This window comes from Ursus arctos, unplaced genomic scaffold (genome assembly GCF_023065955.2).
Source record: "Ursus arctos isolate Adak ecotype North America unplaced genomic scaffold, UrsArc2.0 scaffold_29, whole genome shotgun sequence".
In the NCBI taxonomy this organism is placed as follows: Eukaryota; Metazoa; Chordata; class Mammalia; order Carnivora; family Ursidae; genus Ursus; species Ursus arctos.
The window spans coordinates 30,895,648-30,918,404 of NW_026622974.1; the positions used below are offsets into that span (position 1 = coordinate 30,895,648).

The following is a 22,757-nucleotide window of genomic DNA, read 5'->3' on the forward strand; positions in this document are numbered from 1 at the left end:
CCTACCTGGAAGGAGAGCTAAACACGCCCAAAGTAAGACTCTCAAAGCCAATGGAAAGGTACCAAGACACTCTCGGCCTGCTTCACACTCTTGCCCTGGAATTGCCTGGGATGCTACAGCCTTCATCAAAGGGAGAAATTCCCTTGTTTTGTGAGAAGCACCATTTGACAACTTTTTATTGTTCATAAAATTATGTTAAACATGAAAACCAGGATTCACTAAAAATTAAATAATTTCAAAAAAGAATAGTCATTCAGTTCACAAAATTCTATTGTATTTTAAGAACCCAGTGAGATAAATGCTGGACTATATAGCTAATATTATCAATAGAGGTAAACCCTAAAATATTGCGACACTCCTGCCTAGATTATCATTATAGAGTACTGCACATTGTTGTAAAGTGTCAAAGTGAATGAAATAAATGTGCCCTTCTGCTACAGAATTTGTATTTCAGCACTTCCTAATTTATGTTAATGTCTAATTAGGTTAAGCAGCTATGTTTATAACATAGTTCCAAGGAAGAATTATCTGTTAACTCCGATAGGATTTGCACTGTCTATGGTCATTAGTGAACAGGTTGACAAATATTTAAGTATTGCTGACAAGATCAGGTTAAACCCATACTGTGAATTTTTTTAGTTTAGAATAAGGAAAGTATTTGAAAAGTACGTTTAATATTGAAAAATGTCACTGTGATTCTCCTTCAGACAGTAACCAGTATGTATCTATAGTAGTTCCTTTTACATTAGTGTGATTTCTGTTCAATTCAAAACAATAAATGTATATTGACATCTACTATGGGCAAGATGGATAGTGTTTTAGGAATTGTAGAAACTGTAGTGACAGGAACACATATGCTCTCTCAACATGTTTGGAATCTAAATGGGTGATGAAATAAATATAAACCAACCAGAATACAAGGCAAATAGTTCAAACTTACAAAACTGAGGGGCTCAAAAAAGGCTCAGTGGATATGTGGCATCTATGGTAGGCACTGAAGGCTGATCACGGTCCTAGAAATCAGAGATTGACGAGAGAGGCCATTCTAGATCAAAAGAATCGGCACACAGATATTAGGTATATTCACTTAAGAATGTAGAGTCCAGTTTGGTAGAAGTGTGACATATAGGCAGTTGGAGAAATAGTTCTTATTACAAGCACTTTAAAGGAAAGTCTCAAAGAGAACAAGTAATCCTAAAATTTGTATGAAAACACAAAAGAACCTGAGTAGCCAAAGCAAACTTGAGAAAGAAAAACAAAGCTGAAGGCATCATGCTTCCTGATTTCAAACTATATTACAACGCTATAGTAATCAAAACAGTATGGAATAGGCATAAAATCATATACATGGATCAGTGGAGCAGAATAGAGAGCCCAGAAATAAACCCACACGTATATGGTCAATTATTTTATGGCAAAAGGGCCAAGAATGTACAATGGGGAAAGTAGCCTCTTCAATAAATGGCGCTGGGAAAACTGGACAGCCACATGCAAAAGAATGAAACTGAACCACTATTTAATATCATACCAAACAATAACTAAAAATGGATTAAAGACTTGAATTTAAGATCTGAAACCATAAAACTCTTAGAAGAAAACATAGGTAGTAAGCTCATTGACATTGGTCTTAGAAATTAGTTTTTGGAATTGACACCTTAAAGCAAAGGCAAAAAAAAGGTAAAAAGAAATAATTGGCACTATATCAAACTAAAAAGCTTCTGCACAACAAAGGAAACCATCAACAAAATAAAAGGCAGCCTACTGAAAGGGAGAAAATATTTGCAAATCAAATACCAAATAAGGGCTTAATATCCAAAATATATAAAGAACTTATACAACTCAATAGCAAAAACACAATCCAATTCCAAAATGGGCAGAGGATCTGAATAGATGTTTTTCCAAGGAAGACATAACAGGTACATGGAAAGATGCCCAACATAACTAATTATCAGGGAAATGCAAATCAAAACCACAGTGACATAGCTCCTTACACGTGTCAGAATGCTGTTATCAAAAAGAGAGAAATAATAAATGTTGGTGAGACTGTGGAGAAGAGAGAACCCTTGTGTTCCCACAGTCAGGGGGAATGTAAACTGGCGCAGCCATTATGGAAGACACTATCCAGATTCCTCAAAAAATTAAAAACAGAATTACCATATGATCCAACAATTCCACTTCCAGGTATTTATCCAGAGAAAAAGAAAACACTAATTCAAAAGTATATATGTATTATCCATGTACATTGCAGCATTATTTACAATAGCCAAGACGTGGGGAGAGCTTAAATGTTCACTGATGGAGGAACGGATAAAGATGTTATGGTGTGTGTATGTATATACATGTATGTATATGTACATATACTTACATATTTATATATATGTGTGTGTACATACTCACATACACATACGATGGGTTATTATTCAGCCATAAACAAAGAATGAAATCTTGCCATTTGTGACATGTATGGACCTTGAGGGCAATATGGTAAATGATATAAGTCAGACAGAAAAAATAAATAAATATCATATAATACAGTTATATGTGGGATATTTTAAAAAACCAAAACCAAAACCAAGCTCATGGATATAAAGAACGGACTGGTAGTTGCCTGAGGTGGGAGTTAGTTAGGGGGTGGCTGAAATGGGTGAAGGGAATGGAAAGGTACAAATTTCCAGTTATAAAATAAATTTAAGTCATGGGGATACAGTGTACAGTATGGTGACTGTAGTTAATAACACTGAATTGCATGTTTGAAAGTAGCCAGGAGAGTGGATCTTGAAAGTCCTCCTCACAAGAAAAAGAATTTGGTAACTATGTAAGTGATAGATGTTAACTAGACTTACTGTGGTGATCGTTTTGCAATATATAACAATATCAAATCATTATGTGATACTGAAGCTAGCATGTTATATCATCAATTATACCTCAATAAAAAGAAAGTATATATTTAACTGTTTATAGGACCATCTTGTTATGGAATACATTCCTCTGGGCTCTAGAAGAAGGTTTCTTTTTATTTATTAGAGTGGATAGATTTGGGGAATGTTTCCAACACGTGTCTTAATAAGCAAATGTTAAAGTCAGTTTAAACCTTTAAACTGACGTCTCTATTCCCTCATGTTGTGCTTTCCATTGTCTACTTTTTAGGCCTTACTTTGATTCGTCTCACTTTCAATCATCTAGGGCCAAACAGTAACTTCTCAAGACACATCTGCATTTTCCCTCATAACCATGTGTGTGATTCTACACAATCGAATCCCCTTCCTCCTCGATTTGTGTAGACTCAGAATGAGATCATGTCTGGTCTCTTAGAGATCCATGTCTGGTCTCTTAGAGATCATAACTCTCCTAGGACGGAGTTATACACTGAAACATATTCTTAGGGCACCTGGGTGGTTCCATAGTTAAGTGTCTGCCTTTGGCTCAGGTCATGATCCTGGGGTCCTGGGATCGAGCCCCACATCAGGCTCCCTGATCAGTGGGGAGTCTGCTTCTCCCTCCGCCTTTCCCCCTGCTTGTGCTCTCTGTCTCTCTCTTTCTCTAACAAATAAATAAGATCTTTAAAAAAAGAAGAAGAAAGAAACATTCTTAAAACCCTACCCCCAAGATCTTTATGTTATCATTGGCAGGAGTGTCGGGCACTGGAAGTCCTTCCCACAACACACAAGACATTGCCAAGTATTCTCAGATTCATCTGAGTAATGAATTATAGCAGTAAGACAGAGAAAGGATTTTGAGCTTTATAAACCGTCAAGAGAAAAAATCATTCACCAAGACTGTAAAGTGTTTGAAAGAAAGGAAATGTTCTCCTTTGTTCTCCCCCCATCCCAATTAAAGGAACAGGAAGATAGAAAGTGTTAAATATACGAAGAATTTACTTTTTGTCGGAAAATTTAATACCTTTATTTGGCTTTTTCTGAGCTGAGCTACAACCAATATGTGTTTTTAAGGAGTTTGTTGTTTATTTGCAGGTTCAAGCCGGTTATGTGACACACTATGAAAATATTTTCTCCCTGTTCTGGGTTCTGGAGCAGCTTCTTCAAAAGGAAAACAAAGAAGGCAACACTTCAGGTGGAGGGCATGATGACCAAGAAATCAAGAAATTTCTTCAAAAGCATGATGAAACTATTTTCCAACTCTCTGATGCGTTTCCTTTATTTACTTTTTATTTGTGGAGACTGGGCATTCTCTTGAACTCAGTAGAAACTGTTGAGAGTAACTCACTTCCTTAGCAATTTACTAAATGTCAGAAGCATACTGAAGTATGAAGATCTCCTTACAAGATTTTCAAGAATATTTTTAAATGAGCATTTTAAAGGGATGTCTAAATATAATCATTAATTCAGTAGTTTTAAATTGTATATAAAAATTATGAGTCATATTTCTATACTAAAATCAGCCAGTTTCAGTTGAGAATGTCCTTATTTCCATGTAACTGTAGTTTACAACGTTACTCAATATAGTCTAGCTCTGTTATTCTCTCTAATGGACCATTAATTGTCTATCTCATAAACTATTTACATTTTAAAAGATTTACATGGAATAGATAGTAAAAGGCAGAAGAGATCTTAAAAGTTTTGTTGCTTTATCAACAGTCTTTAAGTGGTTATAAATGAAACTTTTAAAACTTTGTTCTTACATGGTTTCATTTATATCATTGTCTATCATCTTAGAGGATGATTCTTTAACATTTATAAACCGAATGGCCCTCAGTTTCGTAAAATCAACATATTAAGTCCTTTGAAAGTACTAATTCATTGTTTAAAATGTTTGTTTTTAAAGTGTTTGTTTTGATTCTGTTTATTATGTATAATATTCCTGTTGTTGTTAAAATGTACTTTAGTCATGTATAATTAAATCATTAAGGATATTCTTACAAATCTAACATCTGCCCAGAAATATACTTATTGAGAGTTATTTATACTTATTAAAAGTATTAGTTGAATTTTCCAGTTACACAGCTTCATTGACTTTATTTCAATTATTAAATTCATAACCAACTAGCTTAATGAGTACACATTATGTACTTTCCTATTGTGCAATTTAGGGCACAACAAATACAAATTTACTTTATTATGTGCGATATTGTTTCATAAGTTAATTACCATTTCTAAATGCCATTGGTATTTAAAAAAAATGAGTGTATATAAAATCATATCATCATCTGCCACAGTTATTTTTGGAATTATTTCTAGCTTTCTAGAAAAGAAACCCTTTCTTATAAAACTCAATGTATCTAACAGTCACCTATCGTTATGTAACAAACTACAAAATCTCAGTGGCATACAACAATCAATATTTCTCAAGTGACTGTGGGTCAGTCACTTGGGGATGGGCTCATCTGAACTGGATTCTGCTGGAAAGCTCTGCTCAGCCTGCAGATCCCACTGAGCTAGGCTCTTTATTATAAATCGGGCTTTGGTCTCTTCCATTGTGCTTGTTCTGGGGCCCAGGTTGAGGGACACAGCCACTCGGGGCAGCTACTCAGGCTCCTCTGGCAATGGCAGATTGGCAAGGGGCAAAGGGCTAGACTGAGAAACGCCACACTGTGATTGTCCACGTGCTTAGTCAAAGTGCATCAAATGGCGAAGCGCAGAGAAAAGAGGCAGGGAGGTACCTTCTACCCAGAGTGGGAGAACTTGCAAAGTTCCACGGCAAAGGGCATGGATACAGGAGAGATTGGAGAATTGGGGCAAATAATTTACTTTACCACACACACCAGCTGAACCCAAGGAGGGTATTCCAGATCCTGAATTAGGAGGAATTTTTCTAATATTTGATTCCTTGGATTTATATAGTTGATGACACCACACAAAATCCTCTACCCATGACATCTCCCCATCCTCACTCTTAATGATCAGACAAGGTTGGTAAATATACAAGCAACTGCAGTGGCCCTTTTCCCATTGCGGCCAGCTGACATAATGATCCTAGGAAGACTTGTGTAACTAGGACAGATTTCTTAATTCTAGTAGTCTTTAAAGCTTCATGGTCTGAAAACTAGCCTAGAAAATGTATTTATTTTAGAAGAACAGACCAGATGTTGGGATCATCACTGATGTACAAAACAGAGATACATATTACCTCCATTTGGTATTATTTTTTGTAAACACAAGTTTAATCAATTATATGACACCTAACCCTTCATTATACTATGTCTCAGTCTCTAACAGTGTTGACTGTACAGTACATTTAGTATTGAGGTCTAAATCTGCTGGTGAAAAAGAAGATGAAATGAGATATTTGTATCTCTGTTTCAAAAAAGTGGTGTAAGTTAGTGAATGAATGATTTAAGCTGGAATTAAAATGATTTAAAAATGTAGCATTTAAGATTTGATTAATGTCTAACTTTACAATTAAAATTCAGGGTATAATAATGGAGACAGTAGAAATTAGGCAGTGCTGAAATTGATTTTAGGATAGGATGGGAAATAGGACCACCAGGCAATACTAAAAATGAAAAACGATAAAAATGATAGTAAGTCCTAACATTCATACAGTAGACATATAACACTCCTGTAGCGTAGATATAAGAGACGCCAGGCACTGAGCTAAGCATTTTACACATATTGACTCATTTAATTCTCCCAACAGCCCTATGTGATAAGTAAAATTATGATGTCCATTTTAGAGATGAGGAACTCAGGCAAAGGAACGTTCAACAGCTCTCCCAACATCACAGCACCAGGAAGAGGCAGACTTAGGTTTTACCCCCAGGAGTTCTGTCTTCCCAGTCCACACTCCTAATTAATCTGCTACACTTCCTGTTCATTGCAAACTGCGCTGACACTTGGTGAAAGTTTCACAAATGCCACTTCTTGGGAATTGTCACCGAAGCTTTATAGGCCCTCAACTACAAATCTTACACCAAGTTAATGAGCTTATTTTGGAGTCTTCAGCCCCTGAAGAGCAGCTGTCCGACCTACCACCATCTCAGAACAACAGCATACTTGTTCTTTGCTACATTGTAATATTTTACTATAGTAAAGACTCTAGGTAAGTTACAGATCCTCTTGGAACAATTATGTTCTAAAAAGTACAAGGCTGTCTCTAAAGATGGGGTGGGTGAACTATCAGCTGCAGTGCTCAGCACGGAGGGAAGAGAAAACAAATCTGATTGTTTTATCCTTGGATCTATAAATAGATATTGGTGGTATTTAATGCAATTCCTTTACAAACTTGTACTTTTCCATCATACTTGTTGGCGTCCTATAAATAAGGGCAGTTATCAGAGAAAGGCAAGAATAAAAGCCATTTACTTTTCAGATTTTTATGTAAATCTGTAGATTTTTTAAAAATACTGATGCCTCTGGCTTATGAGAACATGGTTTTGTTTATTCATCAAATATTAAGCACTAACTTTGTGCACAAACCAGTTATTTGCACATATGAACAATAAACATAATAAGTTTTAGCTTTTATCAAATTTATAAAGCAGAACTTTGTTTTTGTGGTCACTCTAACAACCCAACAATATCAACAGCTTGTATTTGCTGAGGGAGATCGTTAGAGTGATAACATTTACCTAATTTTGAAAAAAAAAAAAAAAGAAGAAAGGATTTTTATTATTGAAAGCCAATTCGTTCTTCTTAAATTATTTATAGAATTGACGGCACTAAATTCATCTGGTCAATGAACAGGCTGCTCCTTTAAGAACTGCCTAAATATTATGGGCTATGATTGACACATAGGAAATGACCTTGACATCTTTTTTGTTTTTTGTTTAATATGAAAGTCCTTTAACTAGTTTTAAGAATCTATTACTATAGGAAACAAAGCTTGTATAAAGATCAGTCTAACATTCATCCCAAATTACTTGACTGAAATTTTTTTTAGCTTTCTCTCAATGTGCCTTAAAATTCCGAAGTAGGATTTTGGGAACTTTAGTTATTCCTGATTCATTTTAAATGAGTAGCAAATTTGGGACACCTGGGCGGCTTAGTTGGTTAAGTGTCCAACTCTTCTTGGTTTTGGCTCAGGTCATGATCTCAGGGTCATGGGATCGAGCCCCGTGTGGGGCTCCACTCTCAGTGGAGAGTCTGTTTGGGATTCTCTCTCGCCTTCTCCCTCTACCCTTCCCCCCCTCTCTAAAATAAATAAATCTTTTAAAAAAATAAATAAAATAAGTAACAAAGTTAAAACATATCTGTCAACCTTAATAACACCTTTTACATTCATTTTTTAGTTGCTTCACTAAACTTACTCTCCACTGGTGGCATTTTTTTAATCCAACTTTATGAGCCATAAATTATAGCTTTCCGTATCAGTCTTGGTAAAGAATGACAACAATGCAGAGAGATGCAGACATGATGTTACTTTACTCTTATGTGCCCCCCCCCCCAAATAATATCAGAGTGTTCATCTTTCTCCCCAGAGATCTGTCTTTATAGATAAGTCAAATATAGTTTAGTTGTAAATATATTATTCTATTTCTCAGACCTAGAGATGAAATTCTACCTTCTTTATATCCTTCTGGAATATGGTGTGACAATAAATAAATAACTAATAAATGATGGCTTGTTCTCAACTCTTGTGTTTATTTCCACCATGTTGCGTCTTTACCACATTACTGTGAGCTCCAAGTTGCCTAAGGACAGCACCCCTGACCTAATGAAGGAACAGAGCTATCACTGCTTTAGCTTTAACGGCATAACTACTAAGATATTTTCATGAATGATTAATGATTTCAGGAGCATTAGAAATGCTAGACACTCAACCAGCAAGGAAAAGGATGTATTTGTTCTTACTTCTCTCTCGCATACACTGAAATTCAACATTCATTTTATAAAAAGAGATCCTAATCTTTTGAAACTAATTTTTTAAAGTTTGGGGGGGGGGATTCTCCTTTTTTTTATCTTGTGGTCTTTAAGGGGTCCCACTACATGTATTGGCTACATCTTTGGTGCCTTTTTGCCGTAACTTGCATCAAGGATATGGAGCAGACCCCTGGCACTGCCCTGTCATGACCGTCCTCTCTTGGAGAACTCCAGGCAAGGCATTCTTCTGAGAGGAGTAACCACGGGCCTTTAAACTGTGTGGCTCATTCCCTTCCACAGTGGCCCATGACCGAGAAGCAGAGTTCACCACAGCTGATCACCTTATCTTGCAACTTGGTAACTTCTAAGAAAGAGCACACCAGAGACTAGACTGAGAGAATATGTTTTCTCCGATTATAAAACAAAAAGCAACAGAGCTGGAAATAATTCTATAGAAATGTGAGGATGTCTCCAACTCCAAATGAGTATAGTGATATGATTCCCATGCAAAAACTTAAAATAATAATAATTTCTGAAGCTAGTATGATCTTGGAATATGAGGTACTTTTCTTTCACACAGACTCTCTTCTACACATATCATATAATCCATGTGCCTTTTTGTACCATCACTGTATTAAGGCAGGTAGTAAGACCCAGAATGCTAAGCTTAGCATGAGCTAGACCCTCCACCAAGTTCTTTAATTTATTGTTTTGCTGAATCCTTCTAACAACCATTGAGGTTAAGTATATTATTATCCCCAGTTCGAGGAGGAAGCACGCACAGACCATGCAAGTCATTTGCCCATGGTCACAGGGCTGGGGGAAAAAAAATCAGAGCCATGGTTAAAATAGGCAACAAGCAACTGAGTCAACAGTCCTCCCCGTCAGTACTCAGCTACCCACAGCTGCTGCTCCCGAACTGTGCAAAAGTAGAAAGTGAGTTCGGAGAAGGGATACTCTGATTGTAAAACTCCAGCTCGCATTCTTTTTAAAGAGTTCCTCTTAGACATAGGCCTCATGCCCTTATTATGATAATTATAGTGGTAGGAAATTTACACTCGATTAAGTAAAATTGGATGACGGAAAATATACTGTTAAGTTTGGAAGAATAAAAGAAGTGTGCTAAGACCTAGAGATTTCCAATTGGTGGAATTTATTTAAATGAAATAGACATAAATTCTGCTCTAGTATCTGATTGTTTTGCAAGCCAGTGTAACACTTTCTAAGGAAATGCAAGTTAAATCTTCCAAAACGGAAGGATCAAGATCAGACAACCGTGTACGGATTAGAGTTAATTCCTAAGTCTTAGACATGGAAATAAATAATACACATGAAGCATAATTTCTCTATACCAGCTCCAAAATCGTACTTCTTTTGCTGTGAGTATAAAGAAAAATATCTCTATTTCCTGATTAGAACTGATCAGTATAATCCTATTGACAATATTTGACATTTCTAAAGCGTCTTATGAAGTAGAAAGAAAACGTCTCTATAATTCCTTACTTCACAGGGGAAAAACATATAAATAAATAATGATTTAAAAACATCTCAGTGATATGTTCTCAAAAAAAAAAAAAAAAAAAAAACTTCAGGCAGCTCTTGTTTACCCATTTTCCTTCGTTCTGGAGAAAAGAGATGTGAGGACTTTTCCCTGCACTCTGCCTTGTCAATCAGCACTACAGCCCAATTTCATTTGAGAGGCTTTCTGTTCTTACCATATTGAACAACAGTGCAGCCCAGAAGAAAACACATTCTAGAAGGCACAGATGAAAAGGCAGGGTGCGGGTTGTGGGGGTAATGGAAGAACAGAGAACAGAGCGCCATGATGGCCAAGCCACAGTGTGACTTAGGACAACTAATTTCATACTCTCAATTTCGCATTATAACATAGAGCATTTGTTTTTCAGTTTTAAAGTGTAAGGAACAAAGAGTTCCTTTGTACTTCTGCTCAGGAAATGTGTTTCTTTAGAATGTATGCATAGATGATTAGACTAAAATTGTTAAATGTAACTACCCATTATTACTAAATGTTATTGCAGAGCACTGGGAGTTTTGTCTCTCCTGTCGTCATGGAGATCTTTCAGTGATAAACTTGCTACACATTTTACAAGGCCCAGTACTTGGGAGTTAAAAGATGAGGATATCACTCTATCCCTGTTATATAAATAAAACCTCCATTTCTTTATTGTTATTATTTTTTCTTCTTAAGAGCACATGTGGGTGTGCGGGGGCAGGGGGCAGAGGGGGAGGGAGAGAGAGAATCTCAAGCAGGCTCCACACCCAGCATAGAGCTGGACATGGGGCTTGATCTCACAACTCTGAGATCCTGACCTGATCCTAAATCAAGAGTCAGATGCTCAACCCTCTGAGCCACCTAGGCACCCTTCTTCATTGTTAATTTTATTTTTTTTATAATATTTTTTTTATCATGTTGGTCACCATACACTATATCTCCAGTTTTTGATGCAATGTTCCATGATTCATTATTTGTGTATAACACCCAGTGCACCATGCAATACGTGCCCTCCTTAATACCCATCACTGGCCTATCCCAGTCCCTCACCCCCCTCCACCCGAAGCCCTCAGTTTGTTTCCCAGACTCCATAGTCTCTGGTTCATTCCCCCTTCTGTTTACCCCCCCCCCTTCATTCTTCCCTTCCTTCTCCTACCGATCTTCCTGCTATTTCTTATGTTCCATAAATGAGTGAAACCATATGATAATTGTCTTTCTCTGCTTGACGTATTTCACTTAGCATAACCTCCTCCAGTCCCATCCATGTTGTTGCAAATGTTGGGTAATCGTTCTGATGGCTGAGTAATATTCCATTGTATATATGGACCACATCTTCTTAATCCAGTCATCTGTTGAAGGGCATCTCGGCTCCTTCCACAATTTGGCTATTGTGGACAATGCTGCTATGAACATTGGGGTGCGTATGGCCCTCCTCTCCACTACGTCCGTATCTTTGGGGTAAATACCCAATAGTGCAATTGCTGGGTCATAGGGTAGCTCTATTTTTAACTTTTTAAGGGACCTCCACACTGTTTTCCAAAGTGGCTGTACCAACTTGCATTCCCACCAACAGTGTAAGAGGGATCTCCTTACTCCACATCCTCTCCAACATTTGTTGTCAATTTTTGCCATTTTAACTGGCATAAGGTGGTATCTCAATGTGGTTTTGATTTGAATTTCCCTGATGGCTAATGATTTTGAACATTTTTTCATGTGTCTGTTAGCCATTTGTATGTCTTCATTGGAAAAGTGTCTGTTCATATCTTCTGCCCATTTTTTGATTTGATTATTTGTTTCTGGTGTATTGAGTTTGAGAAGTTCTTTGTAGAGCAATGGAAGAATAGAGAACCCAGAAATGGACCCTCAGCTCTTCAATCAGTCCTCCAGAGGTCTTGATTCATTAAGACACAGTGGTATATTTAAGATACCTCTTTCCTACCAACCAGAGAGTTCAGGAATGGATTTCATATGACTGCACCCGAGGCAAACAAATGCTTTGTACACCGTTCACATGGCAGACTTTTTGCCCTGGCTCCTGATTGTCATTCTAGTTCCCCATTGATTCTGGATTCTCATCCTGAATGCTACCAGGACAGTGGATAATAGTTCTCCTTTTAGAAATAACAGCTTAATTTCCTTTTGTGTCCTATGTCTTTGCCCTATTGTGCATGGTCCTTTTTAATACTAAAAAATCAAGATGCCTTTTTTTTCCTAGCTGGAAGGTATTCGCATGGCACCAGTCAACCCATTTGGAAATTCCCTCTCTAAAGTCAATGCTGTGCAGAATCACTGAAATCGGCTATAGCTTATTCACTATGGCAGCAACACACTAATGGGATTGTTGACAATTTTTGCTGCTTGCCTCCCCAAATTACCTACTTTCTGCCTTTTTCTAAACCTGATCCTTCAGCTTTTCAATTCAATCTGTGAGTTAACAGATTTTCTTAAATGACATTGCTTTTCTGTTTATGTTAATCAGAGATGATTTCTGTAGCTTAGAACTGCTGACCCCTACCAAATATGCCCACCAAACTGTGGTCCTGTTACCCTTGTTTGTTCCTGTGAGTGTCCTCCATAACATAGCTGGACCATTCTTCCAGTATTTTTCTCTTCCAGTTTCCCTAGCATCTAATGACATTCCAGCAACTAGCTGATATCTGCATCAATCACAAGAGTCCCTGTGAACTATAACTTTGTTAGTCACCTTGCACTAAACACAACTACTCCTTGAAACATAAGCTACCATGCACCCAGGATCTTCCACTCTAACCTGCCTGGACTGAACTCTAATTCTGCACATCCCTTCGACCTTGTGATTCCAAACGCTGCTGACTTCGTTAGCAGTTCACTCTCCTACGGACAGACACAGTTTGCACTGCCTTTTACCCATGAATCTTGCTGTCTTGTAATAAAAAAGCTTATTATAGAAATGAACTATCTGGAGGAGGAAAAAAGATGGCAGAGGAGTAGGGGACCTTTTTTTAGCCGGTCCCCTGAGTTGAGCTGGATATATACCAGACCATCCTGAACACCACTAAATCAGCCTGAGATTCAGGAAGATACATCTGGATCTCTACAAACGAACATCTCCAGCACTATTGAGGTACGAAGCGGGGAGCTGTGAATCCCGCACAAATACGGGAAGACAAATGGAAGGGGGAGGGAGCTGCCGCGTTCGGGCGCCGGGAAGCAGTTACCACCTACACTGGGGAGCGGGCAGACTCGAGGACCGGTAGCCACGGAGAAACCAGACTGTAGCCACGGAGAAACCAGACTGAAACCGGGAGTTCCAGAGCATGCACTCAAACCAGAGTGAAACCGGGAGCTCAAGAATGCTCAATGGAACCAGACTAAAACCAGGAGCTCAGGAGTGCCTGCGCGACCAGACTGAAAACCGGTGCTTGGGGGCGCACGCGGGAACCGGGGGTGGCTGGCGGTGTTAGAAGCACAAAGGACAGAAACGTGCTGGCCCTGGAAGTGAGGGCTGGGACACTGGCTGTGGGGTGTACATCCTGGGACGCTGTGGGGTTTTTAGCAGCACGACAGAAAAAGAGTTAAAGTGGCCAAGAGAGCTCAGTGGAGAGCGGACTGCGATCTCTGTTCTGAGACAGAGGCTAGGATACGAGCACTACTGCTACTGCTCTCTCAGAAGAGTCACAGAAAGCTGCCAGAGAACAAAAGCCTGGGAATACCAGTTCACATGGTGCCCATCCCCATCACCCCTCACAGGGGATGGGGCAACTCTACCCAAACAGGGTTACCTGAGTATCAGTGAGACAGGCCCCTCCCCCAAAAAGCAGGCTGAAAAATCAAGCCCACATCCCTAAGGTCCCTATGCAACAAGTGCACGTTGCTTGGGTCCTGGCCAATAATTTGGGCTCTGTGCATCCCCACAACCGCTCATCAGAATGACGAGGAGGAGGAACCCCCAACAAAGGAAAGAAACAGAGACTGTGGCCTCTGCCACAGAACTAATGGATATGGATATAAACAAATTGTCAGAAATGGAGTTCAGATTAACAATGGTCAAGATGATGTGTAGGCTTGAAAAAATATTAACGAAAATATTAACGAGAATGTAGAAACTTTAAGGGCTGAAATGAGAGCGAATCTGGCAGAAATTAGGAATGCTATGAATCAAATGCAATCTAAACTGGATGCCGGCCAGGGTAAATGAGGCAGAAGAACGAATTAGTGAGTTGGAAGATGAGATGATAGAAAAGAAGGAAAAAGAGGGAACTTGGCTTAAAAAACTCCAATTTCAAGAATGTAGAATACAGGAGATTACTGACTCAATGAGCCATTCCAATGTCAGAATCATCAGCATCCCTGAGGGGGTGGAGAAAGAGAGAGGTCTAGAAGAGATATTTGAACAAATTGTAGCTGGAGATCTTCCCTAATCTGGCTAAGGAAACAAGCATTTGTGTCCAAGAGGCAGAGAGGACCCCTCCCAAGATCAATGAGAACAGACCAACTCCACGTCACATAATAGTACAATTTGCAAATCTTAGATCCAAGGATACAATCTTAAAAGTGGCCACGGGGAAGAGAATCCTCACCTACAGAGGGAAGAACATCAGAATAACGTCACACCTATCTATAGAGACCTGGCAAGCCAGAAAAAGCTGGCAAGACATATTCAGAGCACCAAGTGAGAAGAACATGCAGCCAAGGATCCTTTATCCAGCAAGGCTGTCATTCAGAATGGATGGAGAAACAAGGACCTTCCAAGACTGGCAGAAACTGAAAGAATATGTGACCACCAAGCCAGCCCTACAAGAAATATTAAGGGGGGGGGGTTCTATAAAAGTAAAAAGACCGCAAGAGTGATACAGAAGAGAAATTTACAATCTATAGAAACAAAGGCTTCATAGGCAACATGACATCATTTAAATCATATCTCGCAATAATCACTCTCAATGTGAATGGTCTAAATGCTCCCATAAAGTGCCACAGGGTTGCAGATAGGATAAAAAGACATGACCCATCCATATGCTGTCTACAAGAAACTCACTGAACCTAAAGATACAACCAGAAGGGATGGAGAACCATTTTTCATGCCAACGGACCTCAAAAGAAAGCTGGGGTAGCAATGATCATATCAGACAGATTAGATTTTAAACTGAAGACTGTAGTTAGAGATACAGAAGGACACTATATTATCCTTAAAGGGTGTATCCAACAAGTGGATATGACAATTATAAATATCTATGCCCCCAACAGGGGAGCAGCTAGCTACCCAAGCCAACTCTTAACCAGAATAAAGAGACATACAGATAATAATAATAATACGTTAATAGTAGGGGACCTCAACAGTCTGCTCTCAGCAATAGACAGATCACCTAAGCAGAAAAACAACAAAGAAAAAAGAGCTTTCAATGACATACTGGACCAATGGACCTCACAGATATATACAGAACACTACACCCCAGAACAACAGAATACTCATTCTTTTCGAATGCACATGGAACTTTCTCACAGAATAGACCATATACTGGATCACAAAACAGGTCTCAACCGATACCAAAAGACTGAGATTATTCCCTGCATATTCTCAGACCCCAATAATTTGAAACTGGAACTCAATCATAAGGAAAAATTTGGAAGAAACTCAAACACTTGGAAACTAAGAACCATCCTGCTTAAGAATGATTGGGTAAACAAGGGAATTAAAGAAGAACTTAAGCAATTTTTGGAGACCAATGACAATGAAAAAAACATCGGTCCAAAACCTATGGGACACAACAAAGGCGGTCCTAAGGGGAAAATACATAGCCATCCAAGCAACACTCAAAGGAATAGAAAAATCTAAAATGCAGTCTTTATATTCTCACCTTAAGAAGCTGGAGCTAGAACAGAAGAACAGTCCTAACCCATGCACAAGAAGGCCACTGATCAAGATTAGAGCAGAGATCAATGAATTAGAAACCAGGAGCACAGTAGAGCAGATCAACAGAACTAGAAGCTGGTTCTTTGAAAGAATAAATAAGATCAATAAGCCACTGGCCAGACTTATTCAAAAGAAAAGAGAAAGGACACAAATTAATAAAGTAATGAATGAAAGGGGAGAGATCATGAACAACACCAAGGAAATAGAAACAATCATTAGAAACTATTATCAACAACTATATGCCAATAAATTAAACTACCTGGAAGAAATGGATGCCTTCCTGGAAACCTATAAACTACCAAGACTGAAACAGGAAGAAATTGATTATTTAAACAGACCGATTAATCATGAAGACATTGCAGCATTGATCAAAAACCTTCCCAAAACAAGAGTCCAGGGCCTGACAGATTCCCCAGGGAATTCTACCAAACATCCAAAGAAGAAATAATACCTATTCTCCAGAAGCTGTTTCAAAAAATAGAAACAGAAAGAAAACTACCAAACTCATTCTATGAGGCCAGCATTACCTTGATCTCCAAACCAGGCAAAGACCCCATCAAAAAGGAGAATTACAGACTGATATCCCTGATGAACATGGATGCAAAAATTCTCAACAAGGTACTAGCTAATAGAATCCAACAGTACATTAAAAGGATTATCCGAGATGTTGGAGTTAAGATGGCAGAGGAATAGGGGACCCCTTTTTCAGCCGGGCCCCTGAGTCGAGCTGGATAGGTACCAGACCAGCCTGAACATCCACGGAATCAGGCTGAGACACAGGAAGATACATCTGGATCTCTACAAACGAACATCTCCAGCGCTGAGTATTAAGGTACAAAGAGGGGAGCCGTGAAACAGCGCACAAATATTGGAAGATAAACGGAAGGGGGAGGGAGCCGCCGCGTTCAGGCGCCGGGAAGCGGTAGCCACCTGCACGGGGAAGTGGGCGGACTCGCAGACCGGCACCCGCGAGAGAACAGACTGTGACCGTGAGCGGGGAGTGCGTGACCAGACTTCTAACGGAACTCCGGTGCGCTCACTGGAACCACACCGAGACCGGAAGCTCCGGGAGCGCACGGGGGAGGCGGGCGGCTGGCGGTGTTAGAAACACAAAGGACAGAGATGCACCGGCCCTGGAAGTGAGGGCTGGGACGCTGGGTGTGGGGCGCACATCCCGGGACGCTGCAGGGTTGAGCAGCACCAACAGAAACAGAGTTAAAGTGGCCAGAACATCAGTGGAGAATGGTCCGCAATCCCTCTGTTCTGAGACAGAGGCTGAAATTCGGCCACTGCTGCTCTGACGCTCAGAAGAGGCACAGCAAACCACCAGGGAAAGCCACCAGAGAACAAAAACCTGGAAATACCGGCTCAGAGAGTGCCCATCCCCACCTCCCCTCGCAGGGGATGCAGAGACTCTACCCAAACAGGGTTGCCTGAGTATCGGCGTGGCAGGCCCCTCCCGCAGAAGGCAGGCTGAAAAATCAAGAAGCCCACATCCCTAAGATCCCTATAAAACAAGGGCGCACGGCCTGGGTCCCGGTCAATAATTTGGGCTCTGGACAACCCCGCAACCTCTCCTCATCAGAATGACGAGAAGGAGAAGTCCTCCCCCCAGCAAAGAAAAGACAATGAGTCTGTGGCCTCTGCCACAGAACTAATGGATATGGATATAACCAAATTATCAGAAATGGAATTCAGAGTGACAATGGTCAAGATGATGTGTAGACTTGAAAAAAGTATTAACGAGAATGTTAATGAGAATATAGAATCTCTAAGAGCGGAAATGAGAGTGAATCTGGAAGAAATTAAAAATTCTATGAGCCAAATGCAGTCAAAACTAGAGGCTCTGACGGCCAGGGTGAATGAGGCAGAAGAATGTATTAGCGAATTGGAGGATGGGTTAGTAGAAGAGAAAGCTAAAATAGAATCTGGACTCAAAAAAATCGACGCTCAGGAATGTAGGTTACGGGAGATTACTAACTCAATGAAACGATCCAATGGCAGAATCATCGGCATCCCCGAGGGGGTGGAGAAAAACAGAGGTCTAGAAGAGATATTTGAACAAATTGTAGCTGAAAATTTCCCTAATCTAGCGAGGGAAACAAACATTCATGTCCAAGAGGCAGAGAAGACCCCTCCCAAGCTCAACCATGACAAACCTATGCCACGTCGCATCATAGTGCATTTCGCAATTATTAGATCCAAGGATACAGTATTGAAAGCGGCCAGGGCAAAGAAATTTCTCACGTACCAAGGCAAAGGTATCAGAATTACGTCAGACCTGTCTACACAGACCTGGAATGAGAGAAAGGATTGGGGGGGCATTTTTAAAGCTCTTTCAGAGAAAGACATGCAGCCAAGGATCCTTTATCCAGCAAGGCTGTCATTCAGAATTGATGGAGAAATAAAGACCTTCCAGAATCGCCAGTCATTGACCAATTTCGTAACGACAAAACCAGCCCTACAGGAGATATTAAGGGGGGTTCTATAAAAGTAAAAAGGCCCCAAGAGTGATACAGAACAGAAAGTCACAATCTATAGAAACAAAGACTTTACTGGCAACATGACATCATTAAAATCATATCTCTCAATAATCAGTCTCAATGTAAATGGCCTAAATGCTCCCATAAAACACCAGAGGGTTGCAGATTGGATAAAAAGACATGACCCATCCATTTGCTGTCTACAAGAGACTCATTTTGAACCTAAAGATACATCCAGACTGAAAGAAAAGGGATGGAATACCATCTTTCATGCCAATGGACCTCAAAAGAAAGCTGGGGTAGCAATTCTCATATCACACAGATTGGATTTTAAACTAAAGACTATAGTTAGAGACACAGAAGGGCACTATATTATTCTTAAAGGATGTATCCAACAAGTGGATATGACAATTATAAATATCTATTCCCCCAACAGGGGAGCAGCAAGATACACAAGCCAACTCTTAACCAGAATAAAGAGACATATAGATAAAAATACGTTAATACTAGGGGACCTCAACACTCTACTATCAGCAATAGACAGAGCACCCATGCAGAAGATCGACAAAGAAACAAGGGCTTTGAATGCCATACTCGACGAGTTGGACCTCATAGATATATATAGAACACTACACCCCAGAACCAAAGAATACTCATTCTATTCTAATGCCCATGGAACATTCCCAAGAATAGACCATGTTCTGGGTCACAAAACAGGTCTCAACCAATACCAAAAGACTGAAATTATTCCCTGCATATTCTCAGACCACAACGCTCTGAAATTGGAACTCAACCACAAGGAAAAATTTGGAAGAAACTCAAACACTTGGAGACTAAGAACCGTCCTGCTCAGGAATGACTCGATAAACCAGGAAATCAAAAATCAATTTAAACAATTTACGGAGACCAACGAGAATGAAAACACAATGGTCCAAAACCTATGGGATACTGCAAAGGCAGTCCTAAGGGGAAATACATAGCCATCCAAGCCTCACTCAAAAGAATACAAAAATCTAAAATGCAGTTTTTATATTCTCACCTCAAGAAGCTGGAGCAACAACAGAGGGACAGGCCTAATCCACTCATGAGGAAGCAGTTGACCAAGATGAGAGCAGAAATCAATGAATTAGAAACCAGAAGTACAGTAGAGATCAACAGGACTAGAAGCTGGTTCTTTGAGAGAATCAATAAAATTGACAGACCACTGGAAAGTCTTACCCAAAAGAATAGAGAAAGGACCCAAATTAATAAAATTATGAATGAAAAAGGAGAGATCACAACCAACACCAATGAAATTGGAAGGATTATTAGAAACTTTTATCAACAGCTATATGCCAATAAATTAAGCAATCTGGAAGAGATGGAGGCCTTCCTGGAAACCTATAAACTACCAAGACTGAAACAGGAAGAAACTGATTTCTTAAACAGGCCAATTAATTATGAAGAGATTGAAACAGTGATAAACAACCTTCCAAATAACAAAACTCCAGGCCCAGATGGTTTTCCTGGGGAATTCTAACAAACATTCAAAGAAGAAATAATACCTATTCTCCTAAAGCTATTTCAAAAAATAGAAACAGAAGGAAAGCTACCAAACTCATTCTATGAGGCCAGCATTACCTTGATCCCCAAACCAGGCAAATACCCCATGAGAAAAGGAGAATTACAGACCGATTTCCTTAATCAATATGGATGCCAAAATCCTCAACAAGATCCTGGCTAGTAGAATCCAACAGTACATTAAAAGGATTATCCATCATGACCAAGTGGGATTCATACCTGGGATGCAAGCGTGGTTCAACATTCGCAAATCTATCAGCGTGATACATCATATCAACAAGAAAAGACTCAGGAACCACATGATCCTCTCAATTGATGCAGAAAAAGCATCTGACAAAATACAGCATCCTTTCCTGATTAAAACCCTTCAGAGTGTAGGGATAGAGGGTACATTCCTCAATCTCATAAAAAACCATCTATGAAAAGCCTCCAGCAAATATCATTCTCAATGGGGAAAAGCTGGAAGCCTTTCCCTTAAGATCAGGAACACGACAAGGATCCCCACTCTCACCACTATTATTCAACATAGTACTAGAAGTCCTTGCAACAGCAATCAGACAACAAAAAGGGATAAAAGGTATCCAAATTGGCAAAGAAGAAGTCAAAATGTCTCTCTTCGCAGATGACATGATACTCTATATGGAAAACCCAAAAGAATCCACTCCCAAACTATTAGAAGTTATAGAGCAATTCAGTAATGTGGCGGGATACAAAATCAATGCTCAGAAATCAGTTACATTTCTATACACAAATAATGAGACTGAAGAAAGAGAAATTAGGGAATCCATCCCATTTACAATAGCACCAAAAACCACACGTTACCTTGGAATTAACTTAACCAGAGACGTAAAGGACCTATATTCTAGAAACTATAAATCACTCTTGAAAGACATTGGGGAAGACACAAAAAGATGGAAAAATATTCCATGCTCATGGATCGGAAGAATTAACATAGTTAAAATGTCCATGCTACCCAGAGCAATCTACACTTTCAATGCTATCCCAATCAAAATACTGATGACATTTTTCAAAGAACTGGAACAAATAGTCCTTAAATTTGTATGGAACCAGAAAAGGCCCCGAATCTCCAAGGAACTGTTGAAAAGGAAAAACAAAGCTGGACGCATCACAATGCCAGATTTCGAGCTGTACTACAAAGCTGTGATCACAAAGACAGCATGGTACTGGCACAAAAATAGACACATAGACCAATGGAACAGAATAGAGAACCCAGAAATGGACCCTCGGCTCTTTGGGCGACTAATCTTTGATAAAGCAGGAAAAAACATCTGGTGGAAAAAAGACAGTCTCTTCAATAAATGGTGCTGGGAAAATTGGACAGCTACACGCAAAAGAATGAAACTTGACCACTCTCTCACACCATACACAAAGATAAACTCCAAATGGATGAAAGACCTCGATGTGAGACAGGAATCCATCAAAATTCTAGAGGAGAACATAGGCAGCAACCTCTACGACATTGGCCAAAGCAACCTTTTTCATGACACATCTCCAAAGGCAAGAGAAACAAAAGATAAAATGAACTTGTGGGACTTCATCAAGATAAAAAGTTTCTGCACAGCCAAGAAACAGTCAAAAACACTAAGAGGCAGCCCACGGAATGGGAGAATATATTTGCAAATGATACTACAGATAAAAGACTGGTATCCAAGATCTACAAAGAACTTCTCAAACTCAATACACGAGAAATAAGTAAACAAATCATAAAATGGGCAGAAGATATGAACAGACACTTTTCCAATGATGACATACAAATGGCTAACAGACACATGAAAAAATGTTCAAAATCATTAGGCATCAGGGAAATTCAAATCAAAACCACACTAAGATACCACCTTACACCAGTTAGAATGGCAAAAATTGACAAGGCAAGAAACAACAAATGTTGGTGAGGATGTGGAGAAAGGGGAACCCTCTTACACTGTTGGTGGGAATGCAGGTTATCATGTGGTTTCACTCATTTATGGAACATAAGGAATGCAGGGAGATCGGCAGGAGAAGGAAGGGAAGAATGAAGGGGGGGTAAACAGAAGGGGAATGAATCATGAGAGACTATGGATTCTGGGAAACAAACTGAGGGCTTCAGAGGGGAGGGGGTGGGGGATTGGGATAGGCTGGTGATGGGTATTAAGGAGGGCACATATTGCATGGAGCACTGGGTGTTACACGCAAACAATGAATCATAGAACACTACATCAAAAACTAAGGATATACTGTATGGTGACTAACATAATAAAAATTTTTTAAAAAAACCATCCACTTCGTTGAGCCATCATTCATACTTTCTAGTTTGTGATTTACAAATGTCCAAAAAATTTTGAACTTAAAAGAATCCTGATACTATCTAGTTATTGCCCTCATTTGATAGATGACAAAACAGATACCAGAAAAATTAAGCAGTAAGCTCAAGTCACACATAGTTGACTGGCTGAACTAGAACTACCTAAAAAAACAAAACAAAACAAAACAGTAGTGTAGGTGGGCTTGATATTTGGCCACTACACTTTGAACACTTTGAAAGAATCTTTCAAAAC

The 22,757-nt window shown here is 39.4% G+C and overlaps 1 protein-coding gene across 1 annotated transcript in view; it reads left to right on the forward strand.

The window, feature by feature from the left end:
- Positions 1-4,244, forward strand: part of MEI4 (meiotic double-stranded break formation protein 4) — a 182,019-nt gene extending 177,775 nt beyond the window's left edge. Inside the window, exon 4 of the mRNA XM_026507039.4 lies at positions 3,972-4,244. Within this exon, the coding sequence (XP_026362824.3) occupies positions 3,972-4,232 (261 nt within the window). The 3' untranslated portion in view covers positions 4,233-4,244. The remainder of the gene's footprint in view (positions 1-3,971) is intronic.
- Positions 4,245-22,757: the final 18,513 nt, after the last annotated feature.